Genomic DNA, 19,382 nt, shown 5'->3' with positions numbered 1-19,382 from the left:
AGCTATGAAACAGGATAGTATTCGGGCAGGTATTTGCAACGGTAAGATATGTGTTTCATATCTTGCCAACACCTGACTGACCGCTGTCCTATGGTGGTGCATTAAGCTCTCGCGCAAGGTCAAGCCCTCGCCGTGGTATCTGCTCTGAACGCCGTCGACACAACAGAGGGATAAAATAAACAGACGAATAAGAAGACGTTTCCCCCTCCCAACTTTTTACCAACCCAATATGTTTTCTTTTTTGGCACTCCCGAACGCCGCCCAAGATGCAAAGACATGCTGCTTAAGTGTTCCCAAAAACCCCCCCATCTTCTTCACTCACGCGAAGGAGACGCTCTTCTTCTTCGCCTTGGGCTTGGCGGCCTTTGACCCTGCGGTCGCGTACTGGCTGATCTTGTCCTCGTCCTCGGCGCGGGGGTTGCGCTTCCTCTTCTTGCGCAGCGAGTCCTTGGTCTCCTCCAGCCTGTTCTTCTTCTCCTCTTCCTTCTTCTCGGCCTCTACCCGGCGGGCCTCGCGGATCTCCTCCATTTGTCTCGCCTTCATCATCTTGGACTCGATCTGGCCCTCCTTCTCGGCCTGGACCATGGCGAGGATGGTGTTCATGCTCTCCTGTTCGGGCAAGATTAGTTATCGAAATAGTCTGCAAGAAACAGAAGCGCTGGGGAGCCGTACCCTGTCATCGACAAAGACCTTGCCCTTCTTCTTGCCCTTGGGCTTCTCCACGCCAACCGGCGTGATCTTGTTCAGCTTGGGGATGCCGAGCTCCTCCTCCGTGTAGATCTTCTTCTTGCGCTTCTTCAGCAGGGCTTCGAGGTTCGTCTTGCCGCCGGCCTTGAGGGGCTTGGTGCCCTTGGGCGTGTCTCTGGATTTCCTGACGATGCCATCAGGAACGGGCCTCTTGTCTGCGGCCTTGCTGTTCTTGATGCCGGAGCCGTTGGCGGCGTGCTTGTTCTTAATCGTTCTCGTCTTGTTGGGCGCCATTTCTGCGAAGTCGGTGACGCGAAGTGTCTTCTTGTTGCGGGTTGTGGCGGGTTTGGATTATACAATTGGAGCGTGTCGCGACTCGGCTAGGTGGTTGGAGGGACCAAAGGTGCGACTTTCTTAGAATTTTTTTTCTATGCTCGGGAGGCGATAAGCTCACCGAGGCGGATGCGATAAGCTTGAGTGGGCCCGCTCCCCGCCATTCGACCTCACTCGCTGCAGGGGTCTGAATTCCGAGCCGAGACCCTTCCAATAGGTAAGTCTCGACGAACTTGCAACAAAAGTACCAGGCAGTATAGAATAATCAGTTTTACTTCGACTTCTCAGGAGACAATTGGATTTCATTGCAGGGCGATATATGAGTCGACAATGTCAAAAGTGCAAAGCGACCCAAGGTATGACTCGGTCGAGTTGAACATGAGCTGCAGCGTCAGAACAAGCTGCCAGGATCGGGACTGGTCTCAATGCGCCTTTTGCAGCGCAGCACTGTGCAATCCCTGTCGAAAAAAAATGGGTGACTGCCGTTATCGCACACCTTACGTCGTCTAAATCTCTCTTCTCACCTCTACTTCCCTAGTGACTAACATTCTCTCACAAGGAAACTCACACAACTCCAGCATCACAGCAAGCCGTACGTGAGCCAATTGGCTCTCGAGCTTCCTCTCTTCTCCAGCTTCTTTTCGTCACAGCATTGGGCTGTCGCCAATTGTCAGAATGGCGCAACCCGTCAAGAGGTTTCCCGGCCACCTGGCTCAGTTCGTGAGGTGCTACTCGGTCTCCGCCGAGAGCATTCCGGCCGCCAAGAAGAAGTACGTCCCGACGGAGGGCACCTATCCCAAGGGCTTCCAGGCCTCTGGCATTCTCGTCGGCGTGAAGCCGGGGAACAAGACAAAGCCCGATCTCGCTCTTCTCAGCTCAGACCGGCCCTGTGCCGCCGCCGCCGTCTTCACCAAGAACAAGTTCCAGGCGGCGCCCGTCACCTTCAGCAGGGATTTACTCAAGAAGAAGGCCAACCGCGGCATCCGCAGCGTTCTCATCAACTCGGGATGCGCCAATGCCGTGACCGGAAAGGGAGGTCTCGAGGATGCTTCTCTGATGGCCAGCGCCGCCGACAAGGTTGTCGGAGGAGAGGGCGATGCGTCATCCACCATCGTCATGAGCACAGGAGTCATTGGACAGAGGCTACCCATTGCCAAGATTGTCGATAACGTCCCAGCTGCCCAGGGAGCTCTGGGCTCCTCTCATAAGCACTGGCTGAGCTTTGCTACCGCCATCTGCACGACCGATACGTTCCCGAAACTCATGTCAAAGACCTTCACCCTGCCCTCGTCACCAAACGTCGAATACCGCATTGCCGGAACCACCAAGGGCGCCGGTATGATTCACCCCAATATGGCCACCCTTCTCGGAGTTGTTGCCACGGACGCGCCCATCTCGCCCGCTGTCATGCCTTCCGTCCTTAAGCACGCCGTCGACCGCTCGTTCAACAGCATCACCATTGACGGAGACACTTCGACCAACGACACTCTCGCTCTGCTCGCCAACGGTGCTGCCGGCGGCAAGGAAATCTCCTCCGTGGACTCGCCCGACTACGCCGCCTTCCAGCAGGTCCTGACCGACTTCTCCATCGACCTGGCCAAGCTCATCGTTCGCGACGGCGAGGGCGCCACTAAGTTTGTCACCATCCGCGTCGTCGAGTCCGCCAGCGAGGAGGCCGCGCGCAAGATTGCCAGCACCATTGCCAGGTCGCCTCTCGTCAAGACTGCGCTGTACGGACGGGACGCCAACTGGGGCCGCATCCTGTGCGCGACCGGTTACTCGCTCGTGTCGGAGCCCGGCCAGGCCGTCAACGACGTCCCCGAGGTCACGCCCGAGAAGACCAACGTCTCGTTCGTTCCCACTGATGGCACGCCTGAGCTGAAGCTCTTGGTCAACGGCGAGCCGGAGATGGTCGACGAGGCCAGGGCCTCGGAGATTTTGGAGCTGGAGGATTTGGAGATCTTGGTGAGGCTGGGAACTGGCGACAAGGAGGCAACATACTGGACTTGTGATTACAGTCACGAGTACATTACCATCAACGGTGACTACCGCACATAAAAGGGGCGTGGTAAATCAACGGATTGGGGGAATAAAAAAGCCTAGATTTTAGGTAGAGAGAGCTTGAAGCATTGTCATATTAGAAGAGCGTCTATAGGGTAGGTACTTGGCCATTGTTTGTCAAGGAAATAGACCTAGCCAGCCAATTGAATAATTACTATATCGACTAATTCGTGTCGTCGACGGCATCGAAATGTTGTAAGCGCAAGGGATTCGGAATTGCGTCCCTACGAAAAGAGTGAGCTAAGGCCCCGGAAAAGTATCCCGCCGGCCTGAAGGCCGCGCCGAGGCATCGGGGTTGGGTGCGGGCACTGCTATTGGAGGCCGGCACGACTGGCGCTCCCCCTCAACGGTGACACGCCGAAGTGGCACCACCGCATTATCCTTACGGGGTATCCGTACTTTTTTTTTCTTTAGTTTTGTGAGGATTAATGAGCGCTGGGGATCAGGTCTAATCAGGAGGAAATGTCACTGAGCACTAACAGTGAGTCCTGAAGCTACCTTAGTAATTGATCGTTGGCCAGGGTGATCCCAAGACAGGTATCTGATCTTCCGATAGAACCGGAATCTGCCTCTATCGCCTTAGAAATGAAGTCCGTTTCGAACCCACCTCAACCCACCTTATGGACAATTTGGCAATAAGCTATCCATGTGATCTAGGTAAATAGGTAATCTTTTTAGCCCTCTTAGTAGATATGGCTAGTCAATCCAAAGGATGAGCCCAGCTATACGGCAGAAACCCACCGCTACAAATCTGGGGAGGGGCCTGGGGCCATTCTCAGACGCGGAGGGCGGAGGCGGAGGTTCAAAGGCGGCTACCCCAGGATCCCCACCTTTTGGGGGACCCTACTCCCTAGGCAGCTCCAGACTCAACCTCGGCTTGCCGGCTCGTCCCATCAGTCGTCTACCGTACGATGAGACTAAACACTCCTTGTTCAAAAAGGGAGTAGAGATCCATGCCCAATTGACGTTGTTCCCCGTTTCCTGCATCTCTGTACTCTTCCATATCTTCCAAACCTCTCAAATTCCCAATTCTGAGACGAATCAATCTTGTACCGTTCACCTCAATTCGCCTCGCTCACGTATTTCCCCAAGATGACGTCCAGAGTCCCAGCCCTCGTAAGTCGCTAGTGCGGGGAGAGCTTCATCCCAGCTCAGGTACCCAAAGTGTGGAAACCGCAACAGCATTGCTGACCCAGCCGCCGCCGCCGACCAGGTTCTGGATCGCCTCAGCGATCGCGCCAAAGAGGCGCTTGATCTCGTGGCCAAGTTTGTCGAAGAAGAGTGCATCCCGTAAGCCGGACCCCCATCTACTACGCCAAAACCGCTGTCTCGCTTCGTCCACCGGCACTAAACATCCTATCTCCTGTGTGCAGAGCAGACCCCGTCCTAGACGCCCAGATCGGCCAGGGCGATGCGAGATGGGACCACCACCCGGCCATTGTCGACGACCTCAAGGTCAAGGCCAGGAAGCTGGGCCTGTGGAACATGTTCTTGCCAAAGGGCCACTACAAGGAGTCGCCCGGCTTCACGAATCTCGAGTACGGCCTCATGGCTGAGTGGCTCGGCAAGTCGCGCGTCGCCTCCGAGGCCGTCAACTGCGCGGCGCCCGACACGGGTAACATGGAGGTGCTGGCCAAGTACGGAAACGAGGAGCAAAAGGCAAAGTGGCTCAAGCCGTTGATGGAGGGCCAGATCCGCTCTGCGTTCTTGATGACGGAGCCCGAGGTTGCCTCGTCGGACGCGACCAACATCCAGCTCAGCATGCGCAAGGAGGGCAACGAATACGTCCTGAATGGCTCGGTACGTTGGGGGACTCTTCGCGTGCACTAGATTTCTGGAGTCCTGTTGCTGACATGACAGTAGAAATGGTGGTCCAGCGGTGCCGGTGACCCCAGATGCTCGGTTTACATTGTCATGGGCAAGAGCGACGCAAACAACAAGGACCCCTACAGGCAACAATCCGTCATTCTCGTCCCCGCGGACACAAAGGGCATCACCATCCACCGCATGCTGCAGGTCTACGGCTACGACGATGCGCCCCACGGCCACGGCCACGTTAGCTTCAAGGACGTCAGAGTCCCTGCCAGCAACTTGGTGCTCGGCGAGGGCCGCGGCTTTGAGATTATCCAGGGCAGACTTGGTCCCGGTCGCATCCACCACGCCATGCGTACCATTGGCGCAGTAGGTCCATCCACAAGTTTGTATGTGACGGCTATAGACTAACGTGTACACTTCTCTAGGCCGAGCGAGCTCTCGAGTGGATGCTCATGCGCATCAACGACCCGACCAAGACGCCGTTCGGCAAGCAGCTCAAGGAGCACGGCGTCATCCTCGAGTGGGTAGCCAAGTCCCGCATCGAAATTGACGCCGCCCGCCTGGTGGTCCTCAACGCGGCCATCAGGATGGACGACCTCGGCCCCAAGAAGGCGCTCAAGGAGATCGCCGAGGCAAAGGTTCTCGTCCCGCAGACGGCGCTGACCGTCATCGACCGCGCCATCCAGTCGTTCGGCGCGGCCGGCGTCTGCCAGGACACGCCGCTGGCGGGCATGTGGGCCAACATCCGCACGCTGCGGCTCGCTGACGGACCGGACGAGGTGCATCTGCAGCAGCTGGGCAAGAACGAGAACAAGAGGGGTAAGGAGGTCACGGACAAGATCCAGTGGCAGAAGCAGAAGACGGAGCAGCTGCATGCGCAGTACAAGACCTCGACGTTCCAACCTGGGGCGAAGATTACCAAGTCCAAGCTGTGAGGTTGCGTCGCGTCGCGTCGCCAGCTAGGCGTTTTTGTATAGTTGAATGATATCTTTTTGTGTACAACATCGTGAATGACAGGGCCTTTGGTCAGTCTAGGCCCTGTCCCTCCCCAGATAGGGTTGACAATTGGGATGAGAGAAGTGATCTGCAACCCGTTGGCCCGCCGCCGCTCCATGTTCCTCTGAGTCACACTAGCACCCCATTGTCTGGCCATGTGGAATTGAGCAGTTCAAGAGACCCTGCGGCATTAAGGTCCGGGAGGTGACGCTGCTAGTTACCTTGGAGATGGGCGCGTTGGACAGCTCAGAACCGTTCATGCCGGCAGCATTGACCACAGATGCAACCTCTCTCTTTCCCCGGTGGGACGGGAGATGGGGTCAGAGCCACTCCACAGACCGAGAACTAGGTAGCAAGGCAAGCAAGCATTGCCGTAGCTCTCGACTGCTTTGCTGTACAGAATTGATGAGCAAGATGGATGCAATGGCAAGGAACCATAGCTGGCAACATAAGGTCCGGGGTGCTGGGTTGCCCAGGAAGCCCACTAGTAGTCTAGAAGGAAAGGGTGGGAAAGGGAAGGGAAGCCTGACAGCGCATCCCATCCACACCTGTCCATCACACGGGCGACGGCCGATGGTCACAGCTTCCTGACTGACAAAGGCTCGGTGTCTCTTGGTGTCTTTTGTTCCTTAATACGGAGTACAGATACATACTGCGTAGTGATGGGTAAGTGGTAAGTAGCGTCGTCCCCTGGCAGGTTAGGCCGAGGACCCGCATTCCTTCCCACCCCTGAACCCCTGCACTATTATCTGCAGACTGCAGTTTCCCACAGCGCCGTCGCCGTTTCGATTAACCCGTTGCCCCGTCAACATCCCAGAAAATTCGTTTACTTCGACACCCGGCAACTGCTCCACCCACTTTACCACCCAACGTGTGCCAGACAGGGCCTTTTCGTTGCTTTCCAAGTGAGAGGGAAGAGCGTGCATCTTTTTCACATCCATTCACAAACGTCATAAACACTCCACGGTAAATCCTGTGCACCAGCGCAAGCACCCGTTAAGTACAAAGACCTTCTTCCTTCTCTGCATTGGTACCCAAGCCACAGACCACAAACCATCCAAATCCACCACTACCACTTTACACATCCATCTTCCTTCACCATCCCACTGCAAACCAGACCAGAACAAACCATCCATCCATCCATACACAGACACTCAAACACACACTTTGCGCCTTCAGCTTCACGTCTTCTATACACACATCGAACAGTAGAACCACCTTCCGAGTATCCAGCACAAGCTCAGCATTGCGCATTGCATATACAGCAACCAAACCAAACCACCACACCACTCAAACCGCAAGCAAACATGTCTCCCAACGTACTCGGCGACAAGGACGTCAACGCCACCGTTGTCGTCAGCGACCCCCAGTCCACCAAGGACCTCAAGAGCATGGAGTACCACCGCCAGGTCCTGCAGAACAAGATGGCCCAAGAGAAGTACGACAAACTACAGCCTCGCAGCAGTAACAAGAACAAAACCCTAAACTCCATTGTCCTCGATAGGTCCAAGACATACATCTCGCCATCTGACAACATCATGAGCCCCTGCACCGCCAAGCTCAGTGCCCTTCGCAACAAGCAGGTTGGCAAGTAAGTCATACCATCTTCCCGCGACAATCATGGGGTCTCCCGATGCTGTCCAGTCTTGCCAAGATCAACAAGTACTAATCTCTCTATTCAACAGGGTCAAGCCCAAGTCCCTCTTCGCCCAGACTTCAGCCAAGAAGCTCAGAGGCGACGCCGCCGTGTTCGGCGACCAAGCAGGCACGCCCACCAAAGACAGTGCCTTCTAGGCAGCGTCGTCGCATCTTCTTCTGACCAAAACAACATAAAAGCTTCACTTCACTAATGGGATTGGCTCGCGGGTTGTTTTACTAGTTTTGTCTCTTCCATTTTTTGGGAAAAGAGACACTGAATTTGCGCCTTTGCTGGCTTTTCCGGGCTGTTTTTGAGGGTGGGATAGGGTTCATTGGCGTTTTACGGGTAGACCGAAGTCTGACTCCAGGATAAGGGGTTGGGTTGTACTACACCATGACATGACACGAAACGATATCAGGCTTTTCTTTTGCTTCTCCACGACTAGGATTCTAGAAGGACTGTATTCATCAGCCACCGCAAAATTGTCGGTCGGCATGAGCAGAAATCACAATTCCTCGTAACCTTTTTAAACCCATTTCTTATTTTTCATCTGATGAATTCATGTCTCATGCCTTCCACGCGCTCACGACGCAAACCACATCCTCATCCGCCACCGCATGCCCGAGTCCCACTCTCTGCGGGATATGCCTGGCACTCGCGCCCCAGACGAGCGCGTACTTGAAGGTATCCTTGAGCGTCCTGTGAATGCGGTCGCACACGTCCTCAATGGTGCTGTTGCTACGCACGATGAGCGCCTCGCTAAAGTCCGGATCGGCGCCCTGGCGCTTGGTGTAGATGCGAATGAGCTTGAGCTCCTCCCAGCAGCGGTCGACGACGTCCTGGATGCCGAGGTCGAGCTCGCACGACATGACGACGGTGTGGGGCTCGCGGGCGAGCTTGTCGAGGAAGTCGAGGGAGACGGAGTCGATCTTGTTGTAGACGTAGAGGCACTTGATGTACTTTCTGTGGTCCTTCATGATGACGTCGATGAGGTCGTCAACGGTGGCGTACTCGTCGCGGACGAGGACCTCGCAGTTTAGGATCTTGTAGTCGCGAAGAATGTTGAAGACCATTTTCTCGTCCATGTTTTTGGGAGGGGACTGGAAGGTGATTTTCATGCCGCCTGCTTTTTTGGCTTTGAGGTAGATGTTTCTGCCAAGGTTATCGTCAGACCTGTTCGCATAGAAAGAGAGAAATCATCCTACGGTGGCTCTCTGTTGAGACGGATGCCCACGGCCTCCAATTCAGCCTCGAGCAGCGCCCTCTGCTCCGCCTTCTTGGTCGCGTCTAGCACCATGAGGATCATGTCGCTCGTCTTGGCCGCCGAGATGACCTGCCGTCCTCTACCCTTGCCCTCGGCGGCGCCCTCGATGATACCCGGCAAATCGAGCAGCTGGATCTCGGCGCCGCCGTACTCGAGGACGCCCGGGATGGCCGTGAGGGTCGTGAAGGCGTACGAGGCCACCTCTGATTTCGTCCGCGTGACCTTGGAGAGGAAGGTGGATTTGCCGACCGAGGGGAAGCCGACGAGGGCTATTCGGGCGTCGCCGGATTTGCTGACGTCGAAGCCTGCGCCGCCGCCGCCGCCTGCTCCTGGGCCTGGTTCGAGGAGTTGTGCTCGGAGGCGGGCGAGTTTACTTTGTGTGCTTGTGAGAAAGGGTGTTGAGTGGTTGTGGCTAAGGACTTACCCCTTTAGAAGACCAAGATGATATTCTTTGCAGGGCTGTTGTTAATAATGCTTCGTTGCTCGATCCGGCTTATTTAACAAACGTACCAGTCGCCTTGTTCTCTATAGGAAGTTAGCAAGAATTCTATGTAAATGCAATATTGCGCTCGGTCATCTCTCTCCAGTCATGTTGACGATCAACTTGTAGAAAGGCCATTCTCAGTCTCCCGTTGATCCTTCGAGTCTCTCCAATTTGGCCAGAATGCAGGTGAAATGACTTTTGAAAGATGGCCCGAAGGCATGAGAGGATGCGTCTTACTTTGGGTCTTTCTCATCTCATCCTCAATCCTAGTGGCGCATCATCAGCCTCCCGCTCGCTTCGATTTCATCGTGGTGGTGGTAGGGGTTTCGTACTCCTTGATCTTTTCCGTAATGTTCACCATCTTGGCGATTTATGAGCTCAGAGTCCTGAGACTCTGACAAATCCTATAAATCAAAAAGATGGTGATGAGCAATAAGCGCTTCGCTTTCTGATCGACGAGAGTCGGCTTCGCAAGATCATGGTGGGGCAGGACGACCTCCCAAGGCATAGGAAGACTGAACCGTGTGGCAGAATTTACCGCGGGGCTGCGTTGGAGCGACAGGGGTCTCCACTCACCGCCCTCGAACCACTGAGGGTGCGCCATGGTTTGCGCCACAACTTTATCGCGATAACAAATTTCCAAGCCTCGCCGCGCGCGCTCACTGTTGCCCCGTCGTCGACATCCATCCAAAAGGCACCCATCCATACTCGAGCTATCCGATCATCTCTCTACCCCGACATTCACCGCATCGAAACACCCCCCACAAGACTGCAATCATGTCGGACGAAGTTGCGCAAGCTCGTCTCGAGGAGGTCGATGGCCCAGAGCCCGAGGACAACGCACAGGAGACAGCGCTGGCGACGACCACCAGCGAGGTCGCCGCGCCGACAGAACGAAAAGTAAAAAAGATCATCAGGAAGAAGAAGAGGCCGGCGCGCCCGCAAGTCGACCCGTCCTTCATCACCTCGGAGCCGCCGCCGCAGACGGGAACAATCTTCAACATCTGGTACAACAAGTGGTCGGGCGGCGACCGCGAGGACAAGTACCTCTCCAAGACGCACGCAAAGGGCCGCTGCAACGTCGCCAAAGACAGCGGCTACACGAGGGCCGACAAGGTCACGGGCAGCTACTTTTGTCTGTTCTTCGCGCGCGGGATATGTCCCAAGGGCCAGGACTGCGAGTACCTGCACCGCCTGCCGGGCATCCACGACATCTTCAACCCCAACGTCGACTGCTTTGGCCGGGACAAGCACTCCGATTACAGGGACGACATGGGTGGTGTCGGTAGTTTTATGAGGCAGAACCGCACGATTTACGTGGGAAGGATACACGTCACGGATGATATCGAGGAGATTGTGGCGCGTCACTTTGCGGAATGGGGTCAGGTTGAGCGAGGTGGGTTCAATGCAGGAATTCCGCGCCTGAACCTATGCTGACTTTTCCCATCTAGTTCGAGTGCTCAATACCCGCGGGGTCGCTTTCATAACATACTCCAACGAGGCCAACGCGCAATTCGCAAAGGAGGCCATGGCGCACCAGTCCCTAGACCACGAGGAGATCCTCAACGTGCGATGGGCGACCGCGGATCCGAACCCGATGGCGCAAGCGCGCGAAGCCAAGCGGATCGAGGAGCAGGCCGCCGAGGCCGTTCGGCGCGCGCTCCCCGCAGAGTTCGTGGCCGAGATCGAGGGCAAGGACCCGGAGGCCAGGAAGAGGAGGAAAATTGAGAGCAGCTACGGACTCGAGGGTTACGAGGCGCCGGATGAGGTCCATTTCGCGCGAGGCGCCAACGCCGTGAACCCCGTCGGCCGTGAGGGCCACGAGGTGGAGTACCAGGAGCGGCCTATGCTCGAGAACGGCGGCCAGGAGCAGTACGATGGGTTGCCCATGCTTCAGCAGCAGCCGTCGGTTGTGTCTGGCGGGATCTTCTCCAGCAGTACACTGGCGGCCCTCAACGCCTCCAAGGTTGCTGTGGCGTCGAAACCAAAGGTTGCTGTGTCTGCTGGGCCGTTGGTCGGCTACGGCAGCGACGATGATTCCGACTGAGCCCTAAGCTGGTTGGTTTTGTATGATTAATCAGGGGCAAGGAGAAGAAGAGAATAAAAGCGATCATGATACCCCATTTGAGAATGGAAACACATCAAAGTAGAGAAGCTGAGTGACCAAGAAAATATCAACTGTTGAATATTCGTGAATACAGAACCTCGTGCCTGCCTATCCATAGATCCATCACCGGCATCGTCTGCCCGGCCCTCTCAACCGGCGTGCTCCACTCCCGCTCAATGGCGGCGGAAATGAGTTGCTGGACCTGTGTGCTCGCAAGCACCTTTTGCGCTTGGTAGGGCCCGAACATGCTGGCTCTCACGGCAGCCGAGATGAGGGCCTTGACGTGGCCCATCATGAAGATGTAGGCCGTTTGCTGGAGGGTGAGGCCCACGAGGTTACAGATTGCGCCAAAGAGGGGAGCCAGGTGAGCGAAGACGAGCGGGGGTTCAGCCTGGTCGTCTGCAGTCGCAGACACTGACCGCGACGAGGTGGCCGTCTTGAGAAGAGCCGCATACGGCTGGAGAGTCGCGACAACAGGGGCGGGGAGGGAGGAGGCGAAGGAGCGTTCCCAGATGGAGAGGAGGGCGCGGCCCTGGGCGATGGAAGCGCGGCGGCCGACGGTGCAGATGATGGCGGCGTCGAGCTCGTCGTCTAGGTCCGCGACGTCGGAGGGGGAGCGGTGCGCCGCTAGGACGAAGGGCAGCGTCGTCGAGGCGTAGGCGGAGATGGATTCCGGGAGGAAGGTGTTGAAGGAGGAGCGGGGCCGGGTGTGGGCTAGGTAGGACTCGAGGCCGCTGCTGAAGGCGAAGGAGCCGAGGGGTAAAGCTGAGTCTGAGAGGAGGAGGAGGTAGTGGTTTGTTTGTGAGGGGGATGGTGATACTGGGTTTTGGTGTTAGTTGACCAGAGTTGTGAGTGGTTTTTGAGATGTCTCATAATGAAGATGTGTAGTTGGGGCTGAACTGACATGAGGGTTTTGATGAGATGCCTCGAGACGGTAGTGATTCGAAAGGTAGTTCTGTATGTCCTTTGAGACCATTCAACTTGCTCCTGGCAGCCTTGAGGCGTGCCTCCAGCTCCAGGATCTCCTTCTCAGCAACGTCAACGGATCCATCCCGCGCCATTGAATCCATTGCGACAACCTGTAAAAAAAAGCCGTCTGAAGAATAAGACTCGATGTTGCAGTTGATAAGCTTCCGATAGCGGGACGGGGTCCCTGCAGGATCGGGGGAGTGTTCGTTCAGGGGCTGCATCGAGCCTAGGCGCCCGCCGCCATCTTCCTACTGCAAGGATGGCCGCGCCGCCGGGGCACTCTCTGGGACTTCTGGGACTCGCTGCAGGGATTGTCTTCGGCGTCTGCTCTCGTCCCACCCGCCCGTACCAACTTGCTCACCTCGGCGATTGATGGAGTAAAAAAAGACAAGAGCTTCACCTTTCACGCCTTACAAGGTAGCTATACATACCTAGAAGGAAGCCCGCCCGGTGAAAATCGTACGATCTCACCAATCAAAAGCCTCGAGTTTTTATCGCTTCTGAATATCTCCAATTGCATCTCTCACCGTCACCTTCACAAGCAGCACTTTCACGGACCACAAAGGTCTCGACGTCATCAACTCTCCTCTCCGCAGACACAGACCGGCGCCCCGGTCGACAATGCCAGCAGGATGGCGACGCACGACAAGATGAAGAGCGCCGAGGCCGACGACGCCGCGTGGGAAGCTACCCGGGGAGCCTTCATCGGCGCCGCGAGATGGGGTCTCGGAGCCGCCGTCGTGGGTGCCTTTGCGTACAAGTTCTCGCCGCTGTACAAGGGCCTCACCATTCAGTTCAAGATGTAATACGTCACCTCACGCGACACAACCCAAGTCGCCCTCATCCCTTTCCCCCCCTTTCTCCTATCTCACTCGCTTGTTCATTCACTTCGTCTCGTAATATTGGATGAAATGTGACTAACATAATTACGGCAGTTATATGCAAATGTCGGCCATGGTGCTGGGAAGCATGCTGGAGGCGGACAACAGGTTACGAGAGTACGAGGCCCGCGTCAGATTGCAGAAGCGCTTTCTGAGGGATAGGGCCAAGTGGGAGAGATTTGAGCGGGAATTTTATGAGGATCCTAACGAGAAGAAATGAACGGTAACCATCACAGGCGATTGAAACCGAAATTGAACACTCTCAATAGGACGAAAGTTGATCTCAAGCTGTATTCCATAGTATTGTATAACATGGGACATTCACATCCTTTACTTTTTGTTTTTCGAGCTACACAGAAAAGGTACCGCAGACCTGATTTAACCCCCAACGCCGGATCATGCAAGTCATTATGCCCCGCCAGCAGCGAGTATTCTATCGGCTGCCAATTCTTCATTTTGAAGGAGCCTCGAACTTCTTCGGGTCCATGTTGAGCTTGCAGAGCCTCGCAACGCAGCCGCTCAGCTGCAGCAGCGTCTGCACGCCCTCCAGAATCTTCATATGCGTGAAGCCAATCTCCTTGATGAACTCGAGCTTGGAGTGCTCGCTCAGCGTCGGGATCGTCTTTGTGACCTTGAACATGGTGCTGATGATGTCGTGGCTCGAGTACCCCAGATCCCAGAGCTCTCGCAGGCATTCGAGCGCCGAGTCGACGTTGCCCTCGTAGCACGCCTTGAGCATCGCCTGGACCTTGATCGGGTGCGGCGAGTCCACCACCTTGAAGACGTTGTCGCCCGACACGAAGCCGAAGCCGGCAAACGTCGACTGCAGATTGTTGATGGCCTGACGCATGTCGCCCTCGGCACTGAAGACGAGCGCCGCGAGGCCGTCGTCGCTGTATTCCACCTTTTCAGCTTCAATGATTTGCAGCAGTCGCTTGACGACCTGCTCGTCGGTAAGTCGGGCGTAGCGGAGGATGGCGCATCGCGACTGCAGCGGTTCGATGATCTTGTTGGACTGGTTGCAGGCGAAGGCGAAGCGCGTCGTGTTGGAGTAGATTTCCATTGTCCGGCGGAGGGCCTGTTGAGCGCCTGATGTCATGCTGTCGGCCTCGTCGAGGATGACGAGCTTGTGGCGACCCTGGGGCAGGGTGACCTTCTTCTGCGCGAAGCCCTTGATGCGGTTACGAACGACGTCGATTCCTATGCTTGAGCGTCAGTATCGAATGTGACAAACACAGAACACATCTGTTCATCGTTACCTCTCTCGTCACTGGCGTTGAGCTCCAATACAGCCTCCTTGTATGTGTCTCCGAGCAATTGTCTCGCCAGGCAAAGCACACTGGTAGTCTTTCCGATACCAGGCATGCCCGAGATGATGACGTGCGGCATGTTTCCCTCCTTTGCAATGATCTTTAGGCGATCAATCGTCTCGGTGTTTCCGACAACATCGTCAAGAAAGACTGGACGGTACTTTTCGACCCTGAAGCACGCATATTAGCAGCTGGGTTGGAAAGTTCGAGGAAGCCCATAGTGACTGACCAGGGAAGCTCATAATTAGGGACGCCATTTGACGCCGCAGTCAGTGCCTTCTTGGCTGCGGACGTCGAAGACTCGCCAGCCTCCTCTGGCTTCGTGACCTGCTTCTGAGCGGGCATGGCGGCTTTTTTTCCTTTGGCTGGGATATTGGGAGATGCAGAGAGCAGATCGTCAAGTTGCTGGAGTTCTGTGCGGGCAGTGGGCAGAAGCACTTTACGCGATGCTCATCGAAAAGACGCGTCGGGTCCAGAACGCGCTAAACTTCTCTAGGTCCACCCTTGTCTTCCCTGCCTGTTCTCCAGCAGTCAACCTCACCGACATCTCACAAACACCACTTGTCAGTCCTTAAATGTTTCTCCTCCCGACCTTTAACACGCAGACATGATTACAGTGTTAGTCACAAGTTTGTTGCATCACGAAACCTTTCAGCGCATCTTCCCCAAAAATTACTGGAAACATAAAGGCATTCAAGTTTTTTTCATTGCATTTTGTTCATCCAAGGTATCTAATCATCGTCTTCATCGGCCTTCTTCTTACCCTTCCTGGTCTTCGCACCTCCCTTAAAGTGCTTCTTTCCGGACGACAGCTTCACGTCTTTGGGGTCGACTCCGCTCTCCAGAGCAATCATTGCCCTTGCCTTTCTTCCACTCAAGTGCTTCTGACCCTGCTCCGTGTACTTGTGGCTGAAGGGCATCTTGGTGTGACCGCCACTGCTGTTGGGGCCAAAGAAGCCCTTGTCGATCTGCTTGGACTTGGGCCCAGCCGGCAGAGCTGCCAGGTCCGAGGGAGCTATCGAAATATCGTCGTCTACAATGGACATGGTGTCCATAGACGTGCTGAGGGCTCGACGGCGCTTCTCGGGGAGATGCGTCTCGTCATAGAGCTCTGCATTAAACTCTGGGCCCTCAACTGTTCCTGGTGGCGGCTCACAGTACAGGAGCTTTCCGGCAACGTAATCTTTGAGGATGTAACGAGAAGCTCTTGACTCGTCAGGCTGGCCCAGTCCTTGGGTCTGGAAACCTCTAGCTCTGGCATATGCGCGGAGCAACTCGGGAGCCGTAGGAGTGCCTGTGCCTCCCTCTTCGATAGCGCGGGTCTTGATCTTGATTCCGTAGACGGCTTCCAAGAAGGACTTGGGTATCCTCCTGGTGACCAAGCCAGCCGGTCCTTGGAACTCTCGCAGTTGATCAATAGGCAACACACCGTTGCAGACCAGGTCGGCTTTGGTGTTTGCGAAGTTAGGGTAGACCAAACCAGGGCAATCGCACAGGACAACGTTGTCACTGAGGTGAATTGTCTGGAAGTGCTTGGTCTTTCCTGGTGTTGACGAAACTGACACCTTCTTGGCACCGATCAAGGCGTTGATGGTGGAAGACTTTCCGACGTTAGGGTATCCGACAAGACCAATCTGCAGCTTGTGGCCAGGCTCTGTTCATCCACCGTCAGCAACCAATCCAAATCACATTTCTTGGGGTTGGTCATACCTGCGTTCTCGGGAGCATGGCTGAGGAAGATATCCTCCAGCTCCTCCACCGTAAGAATTCTCGTATCTTCATCATCAACGTCGGCCTCAGCCTCCGGCTGCGAGATCTCAGGCTGAGCGGTCTCTGCGCCGCCGTCCTCTTTGTCATCCTTCTCTTCCTCATCTTCATCCTCCTCTGAGCTCTCCTCGGCAGATGCGGCATCCTTCGTGGCAGCCTTGGAGCTGCTGCCAGCCTCAGGTTCTTCCTCCTCTGACTCGTCGTCGCTCTCCATGGCCTCAAGCAGTTCCTTCGCAAGATGTGCAGAGAAGAATCTGTACGCAATGCCGTTCTCCTTCAGGTACTTTGCCCACATCTTACGCTGCCTCAGCGTGAGCATGTCGGCCTTATTAATCAGCAGCAGGTTCTCCTTCTTGGAGTCAATGTCTTTGACGTAGTGCTCCAAATCCTCGGATCTGAAGAGCAAGGGGTTCCTAGCATCGACGATCTGAACAATCAAGTCTGATCGTTCAATGACACGCCAGAGCTGCCTCCACACCTCAAGGTTACGCTCGAACGGCGTCATGAGTAGATCGTTGTTCTCCTGAAGTTCGGCAAGGCCTCGTCTCCAGTCAAGGAAACTTTCTCTCTCCCGTCTGTCCAGCTCCTCCGGGGTGGTGGACGCATCCCACTTTGGTCTTCTCGGCACTGTCAAGCGTCCTCTGTGGGCCTTCTGCTTGCCAATGATGGCCCTTTCCTCTGCTCCAGAAAGCAGATACGGGTTCTTCTGGTCGGTGTGGATGATCTTAACGTTGTTCATTTTCTCTGCCGTAAAGTCCGTGCCCGCCAGCTCTGCGGTCGCGAGGAACTCGTCGAGAGCGCCTTGCTCGGTAACTGATCTCATTTTGACCCATGATGCTTCTTGTCGCTCGTTCGTGAGGTACTAGCAAAGTGTGAGTGTTTCCCCTGGCAATTCGGGGCAGAGATTTCCGGCGTTGCCTCATTACCTCTTCTCCTGTAGCGTGGTTCACTCTGGTGATGGTACTCTTCTTCCTGTCTGCGCCACGACCCTTGCCAAAGCGATCGTTCATCAGGGCGTTGCCCAGCCCGGCGGTCTTCTTGGATTTGGCATGCACCATTTTCGCGGTGATATATCGTCTCTCTCTGCTTTGGAAAATAGGGTGAAAAATGCGCAGTGGAAAGAAACGACTCCCAAAGCTGCTTTGTGAATCAGAATGAGTAATAGTGGGAGCCGTCGCAAATGCCCGCCTTGAAGAGAATAGCAGTGCCCCGCGACGATTAATCAGCGGGGCAAAAAAGTGATTTTAGGCGTCTATCGATAAGAGATTTTTTTTGCGACCGCGGGGCTCTCATCTGTGCGTCCCACCGAATCTCTCCCTCTTGCGCACCCAACGAACGGTCAATTCGACAAGCCGGTATACCATTACGCGAAATATCCCAAATTAGACAAAATGGCGAAAGGCAAGAAATTGTAAGTCGATATGAATTGTTATGCAGGTGCGATAGCTGACATTCTCTTTTCAGCGACAAGAAGAGCGCGCAGCACTTCACCCTTGTCCACCGACCGCAAAATGACCCCCTCATCCACGACGAAAATGCGCCCTCGATGGTGCTCAACCCCGTGCCTCAAAAGGGTGGACCGTCGAAGAGCAAGCATCTGAGCGACCTTGCATCTGAGTTTGGGTCAGAAGCTGGCAACATACGCGCAAACGAAGGAGAGGCGGCAGAATACGGTGTTTACTACGATGACACGGAGTACGATTACATGCAGCATCTGCGCGGCCTGAACTCGGGAGGTGGTGAGGCTGTCTGGGTTGAGGCGTCGGGTGCGGCAAACAACGACAAGAAAGGAAAGCAGGCGCAATCACTTGAAGACGCATTGCGCCAAATGGATCTGGAGCACAAAAGCGAGGCTTTGCTGGATCCCTCGGTCCTCCCAAACAGAAACCTGCCACGAACCAACTATGAGACACAGGTGGACATCCCCGATGCCATCGCTGGATTCCAGCCCGATATGGACCCCCGCTTGAGGGAAGTATTGGAGGCATTGGAAGACGACGCATATGTGGATGACGACGACGACATTTTCAAGGAGCTCTCCAAGGACTCGCGTGAAGTCGATCAGTACGAATTCGAGGATCAATACGGCTACGACGACGAAGATGAGGGCTGGGAATCAGACGACACCGCAAAGCCGAACAAGGAGTACAAGGACGGAGCAGTGCCGCAGCTGGTCCCTGTTGAGGGGGAGGCATTACCAGAACACCAGAACGAAGACTGGATGGAGGACTTCAAGCAGTTCAAGAAAGACCAAAAGGGCGGCAAGGTCCAGCCGGCCAAAGATACGCCGTCCGAGTTGCAGTCCTCCATTTGGACCACGACAACTATGGGTGGCCGGAAGAAGAAGAGAAAGGGAGCATTGACCAACCCCTCTGCCTTCTCCATGACCTCATCGGCTATGGTCAGGACGGAGCAACTCACCCTTCTGGATGCCAGGTTCGACAAAATTGAGGAGGAGTACACAAATGAGATGGGCGACGATATGGCATCTGTCTCGGAAGTATCGACGGCAACCAGCGTAACCGGACCCACCAGAGGTGACTTTGACAGTATCATGGATGATTTCCTGGGCAGCTACACCAAGCCTGGAAAACGCACAAACAAGAAGAACCGGCCGCAGACTGGTCTTGAGCAACTGGACGAGATCAGACAGGGTCTTGGCCCAGCTCGGTTCCGTTCACTCAACACCAAGAGGGTTTAGGTTTGTTTGCGCCTAGATATAGAAGCATTCGGCGCAGCCTAGATTCCGGTCATCGAGATACCCTCACTGAGCGCCAGATTGCATAAGATCTGCGCCCTATAGTGTTATGATAAACAAATTGATGTTTTATGAACCACCATTTGCTTAAACTTGACTCGAGATTTCCCAAATGCTGAATTCCTGGAGTCTCTAGACTTGCAATGTTGTGTTCAGTAATTCACACTTGTTGCTTCCACCAACGGAATAATTCTTTGTCGCTAGAGAAATTTGTCGATACTTCCCTTGTGGAAAGAACACCCAAAAGTGTCTGTGAAGAATGCTCCTGCCGTCAGAGAACCCTGAGAGGTTCAACGCAAACAAAGAGGGCG

General features: G+C 55.1%; 11 protein-coding genes across 11 annotated transcripts; 6 read left to right on the top strand and 5 right to left on the bottom strand.

Moving 5' to 3' along the window:
• Positions 1–81: 81 nt before the first annotated feature.
• HER10_EVM0002111 (60S ribosomal subunit assembly/export protein loc-1) lies at positions 82–1,062 on the bottom strand. Its single transcript, XM_035471837.1, has 2 exons — positions 673–1,062; positions 82–609 (listed from the first exon to the last, which is right to left on the bottom strand). The coding sequence occupies exons 1-2, from the start codon at positions 979–981 to the stop codon at positions 319–321; spliced, it is 600 nt and encodes a 199-aa protein (XP_035332238.1). The 5' UTR covers positions 982–1,062; the 3' UTR covers positions 82–318.
• Positions 1,063–1,555: 493 nt separating this feature from the next.
• Positions 1,556–3,276, top strand: HER10_EVM0012512 (arginine biosynthesis ArgJ). The gene has a single exon (XM_035481906.1). The coding sequence runs from the start codon at positions 1,696–1,698 to the stop codon at positions 3,076–3,078; it is 1,383 nt and encodes a 460-aa protein (XP_035333518.1). The 5' UTR covers positions 1,556–1,695; the 3' UTR covers positions 3,079–3,276.
• Positions 3,277–3,897: 621 nt separating this feature from the next.
• On the top strand, positions 3,898–6,036 carry HER10_EVM0004616 (acyl-CoA dehydrogenase). The gene is made up of 5 exons (XM_035474252.1): positions 3,898–4,197; positions 4,295–4,371; positions 4,455–4,881; positions 4,945–5,262; positions 5,322–6,036. The coding sequence occupies exons 1-5, from the start codon at positions 4,174–4,176 to the stop codon at positions 5,829–5,831; spliced, it is 1,356 nt and encodes a 451-aa protein (XP_035332522.1). The 5' UTR covers positions 3,898–4,173; the 3' UTR covers positions 5,832–6,036.
• Positions 6,037–6,771: 735 nt separating this feature from the next.
• On the top strand, positions 6,772–7,951 carry HER10_EVM0007329 (uncharacterized protein). Its single transcript, XM_035476888.1, has 3 exons — positions 6,772–7,330; positions 7,397–7,483; positions 7,578–7,951. The coding sequence occupies exons 1-3, from the start codon at positions 7,200–7,202 to the stop codon at positions 7,684–7,686; spliced, it is 327 nt and encodes a 108-aa protein (XP_035332863.1). The 5' UTR covers positions 6,772–7,199; the 3' UTR covers positions 7,687–7,951.
• Positions 7,952–8,002: 51 nt separating this feature from the next.
• Positions 8,003–9,772, bottom strand: HER10_EVM0007251 (TGS domain-containing protein). Its single transcript, XM_035476811.1, has 6 exons — positions 9,612–9,772; positions 9,517–9,545; positions 9,306–9,320; positions 9,220–9,244; positions 8,737–9,168; positions 8,003–8,683 (listed from the first exon to the last, which is right to left on the bottom strand). The coding sequence occupies exons 1-6, from the start codon at positions 9,638–9,640 to the stop codon at positions 8,098–8,100; spliced, it is 1,116 nt and encodes a 371-aa protein (XP_035332853.1). The 5' UTR covers positions 9,641–9,772; the 3' UTR covers positions 8,003–8,097.
• Positions 9,773–9,962: 190 nt separating this feature from the next.
• HER10_EVM0013132 (RNA recognition domain-containing protein) lies at positions 9,963–11,326 on the top strand (the record flags this gene model as incomplete). The annotated part of the gene is made up of 2 exons (XM_035482499.1): positions 9,963–10,675; positions 10,731–11,326. The coding sequence occupies exons 1-2, from the start codon at positions 10,057–10,059 to the stop codon at positions 11,324–11,326; spliced, it is 1,215 nt and encodes a 404-aa protein (XP_035333592.1). The 5' UTR covers positions 9,963–10,056.
• A 127-nt stretch (positions 11,327–11,453) lies between these two features.
• HER10_EVM0011544 (urease) lies at positions 11,454–12,447 on the bottom strand (the record flags this gene model as incomplete). Its single annotated transcript, XM_035480973.1, has 2 exons — positions 11,454–12,205; positions 12,291–12,447. 2 exons carry the CDS (start codon positions 12,445–12,447, stop codon positions 11,454–11,456), a joined length of 909 nt encoding a protein of 302 aa, XP_035333393.1.
• A 288-nt stretch (positions 12,448–12,735) lies between these two features.
• HER10_EVM0004485 (uncharacterized protein) lies at positions 12,736–13,583 on the top strand. The gene is made up of 2 exons (XM_035474127.1): positions 12,736–13,157; positions 13,291–13,583. The coding sequence occupies exons 1-2, from the start codon at positions 12,988–12,990 to the stop codon at positions 13,454–13,456; spliced, it is 336 nt and encodes a 111-aa protein (XP_035332504.1). The 5' UTR covers positions 12,736–12,987; the 3' UTR covers positions 13,457–13,583.
• Positions 13,584–13,687: 104 nt separating this feature from the next.
• On the bottom strand, positions 13,688–14,905 carry HER10_EVM0010768 (replication factor C; the record flags this gene model as incomplete). The annotated part of the gene is made up of 3 exons (XM_035480217.1): positions 14,776–14,905; positions 14,496–14,716; positions 13,688–14,436 (listed from the first exon to the last, which is right to left on the bottom strand). The coding sequence occupies exons 1-3, from the start codon at positions 14,889–14,891 to the stop codon at positions 13,688–13,690; spliced, it is 1,086 nt and encodes a 361-aa protein (XP_035333284.1). The 5' UTR covers positions 14,892–14,905.
• Positions 14,906–15,277: 372 nt separating this feature from the next.
• On the bottom strand, positions 15,278–17,440 carry HER10_EVM0004885 (uncharacterized protein; the record flags this gene model as incomplete). The annotated part of the gene is made up of 3 exons (XM_035474513.1): positions 17,240–17,440; positions 16,257–17,175; positions 15,278–16,200 (listed from the first exon to the last, which is right to left on the bottom strand). Exons 1-3 carry the CDS (start codon positions 17,369–17,371, stop codon positions 15,278–15,280), a joined length of 1,974 nt encoding a protein of 657 aa, XP_035332551.1. The 5' UTR covers positions 17,372–17,440.
• Positions 17,441–17,646: 206 nt separating this feature from the next.
• On the top strand, positions 17,647–19,014 carry HER10_EVM0010205 (low temperature viability protein; the record flags this gene model as incomplete). Its single annotated transcript, XM_035479673.1, has 2 exons — positions 17,647–17,724; positions 17,778–19,014. The coding sequence occupies exons 1-2, from the start codon at positions 17,705–17,707 to the stop codon at positions 19,012–19,014; spliced, it is 1,257 nt and encodes a 418-aa protein (XP_035333211.1). The 5' UTR covers positions 17,647–17,704.
• Between the last annotated feature and the right edge of the window lie 368 nt (positions 19,015–19,382).

This window comes from Colletotrichum scovillei (assembly GCF_011075155.1).
Source record: "Colletotrichum scovillei strain TJNH1 chromosome Unknown Contig00006, whole genome shotgun sequence".
Classification (NCBI taxonomy): domain Eukaryota; kingdom Fungi; phylum Ascomycota; class Sordariomycetes; order Glomerellales; family Glomerellaceae; genus Colletotrichum; species Colletotrichum scovillei.
This window is presented reverse-complemented; position numbering and strand designations above follow the sequence as displayed.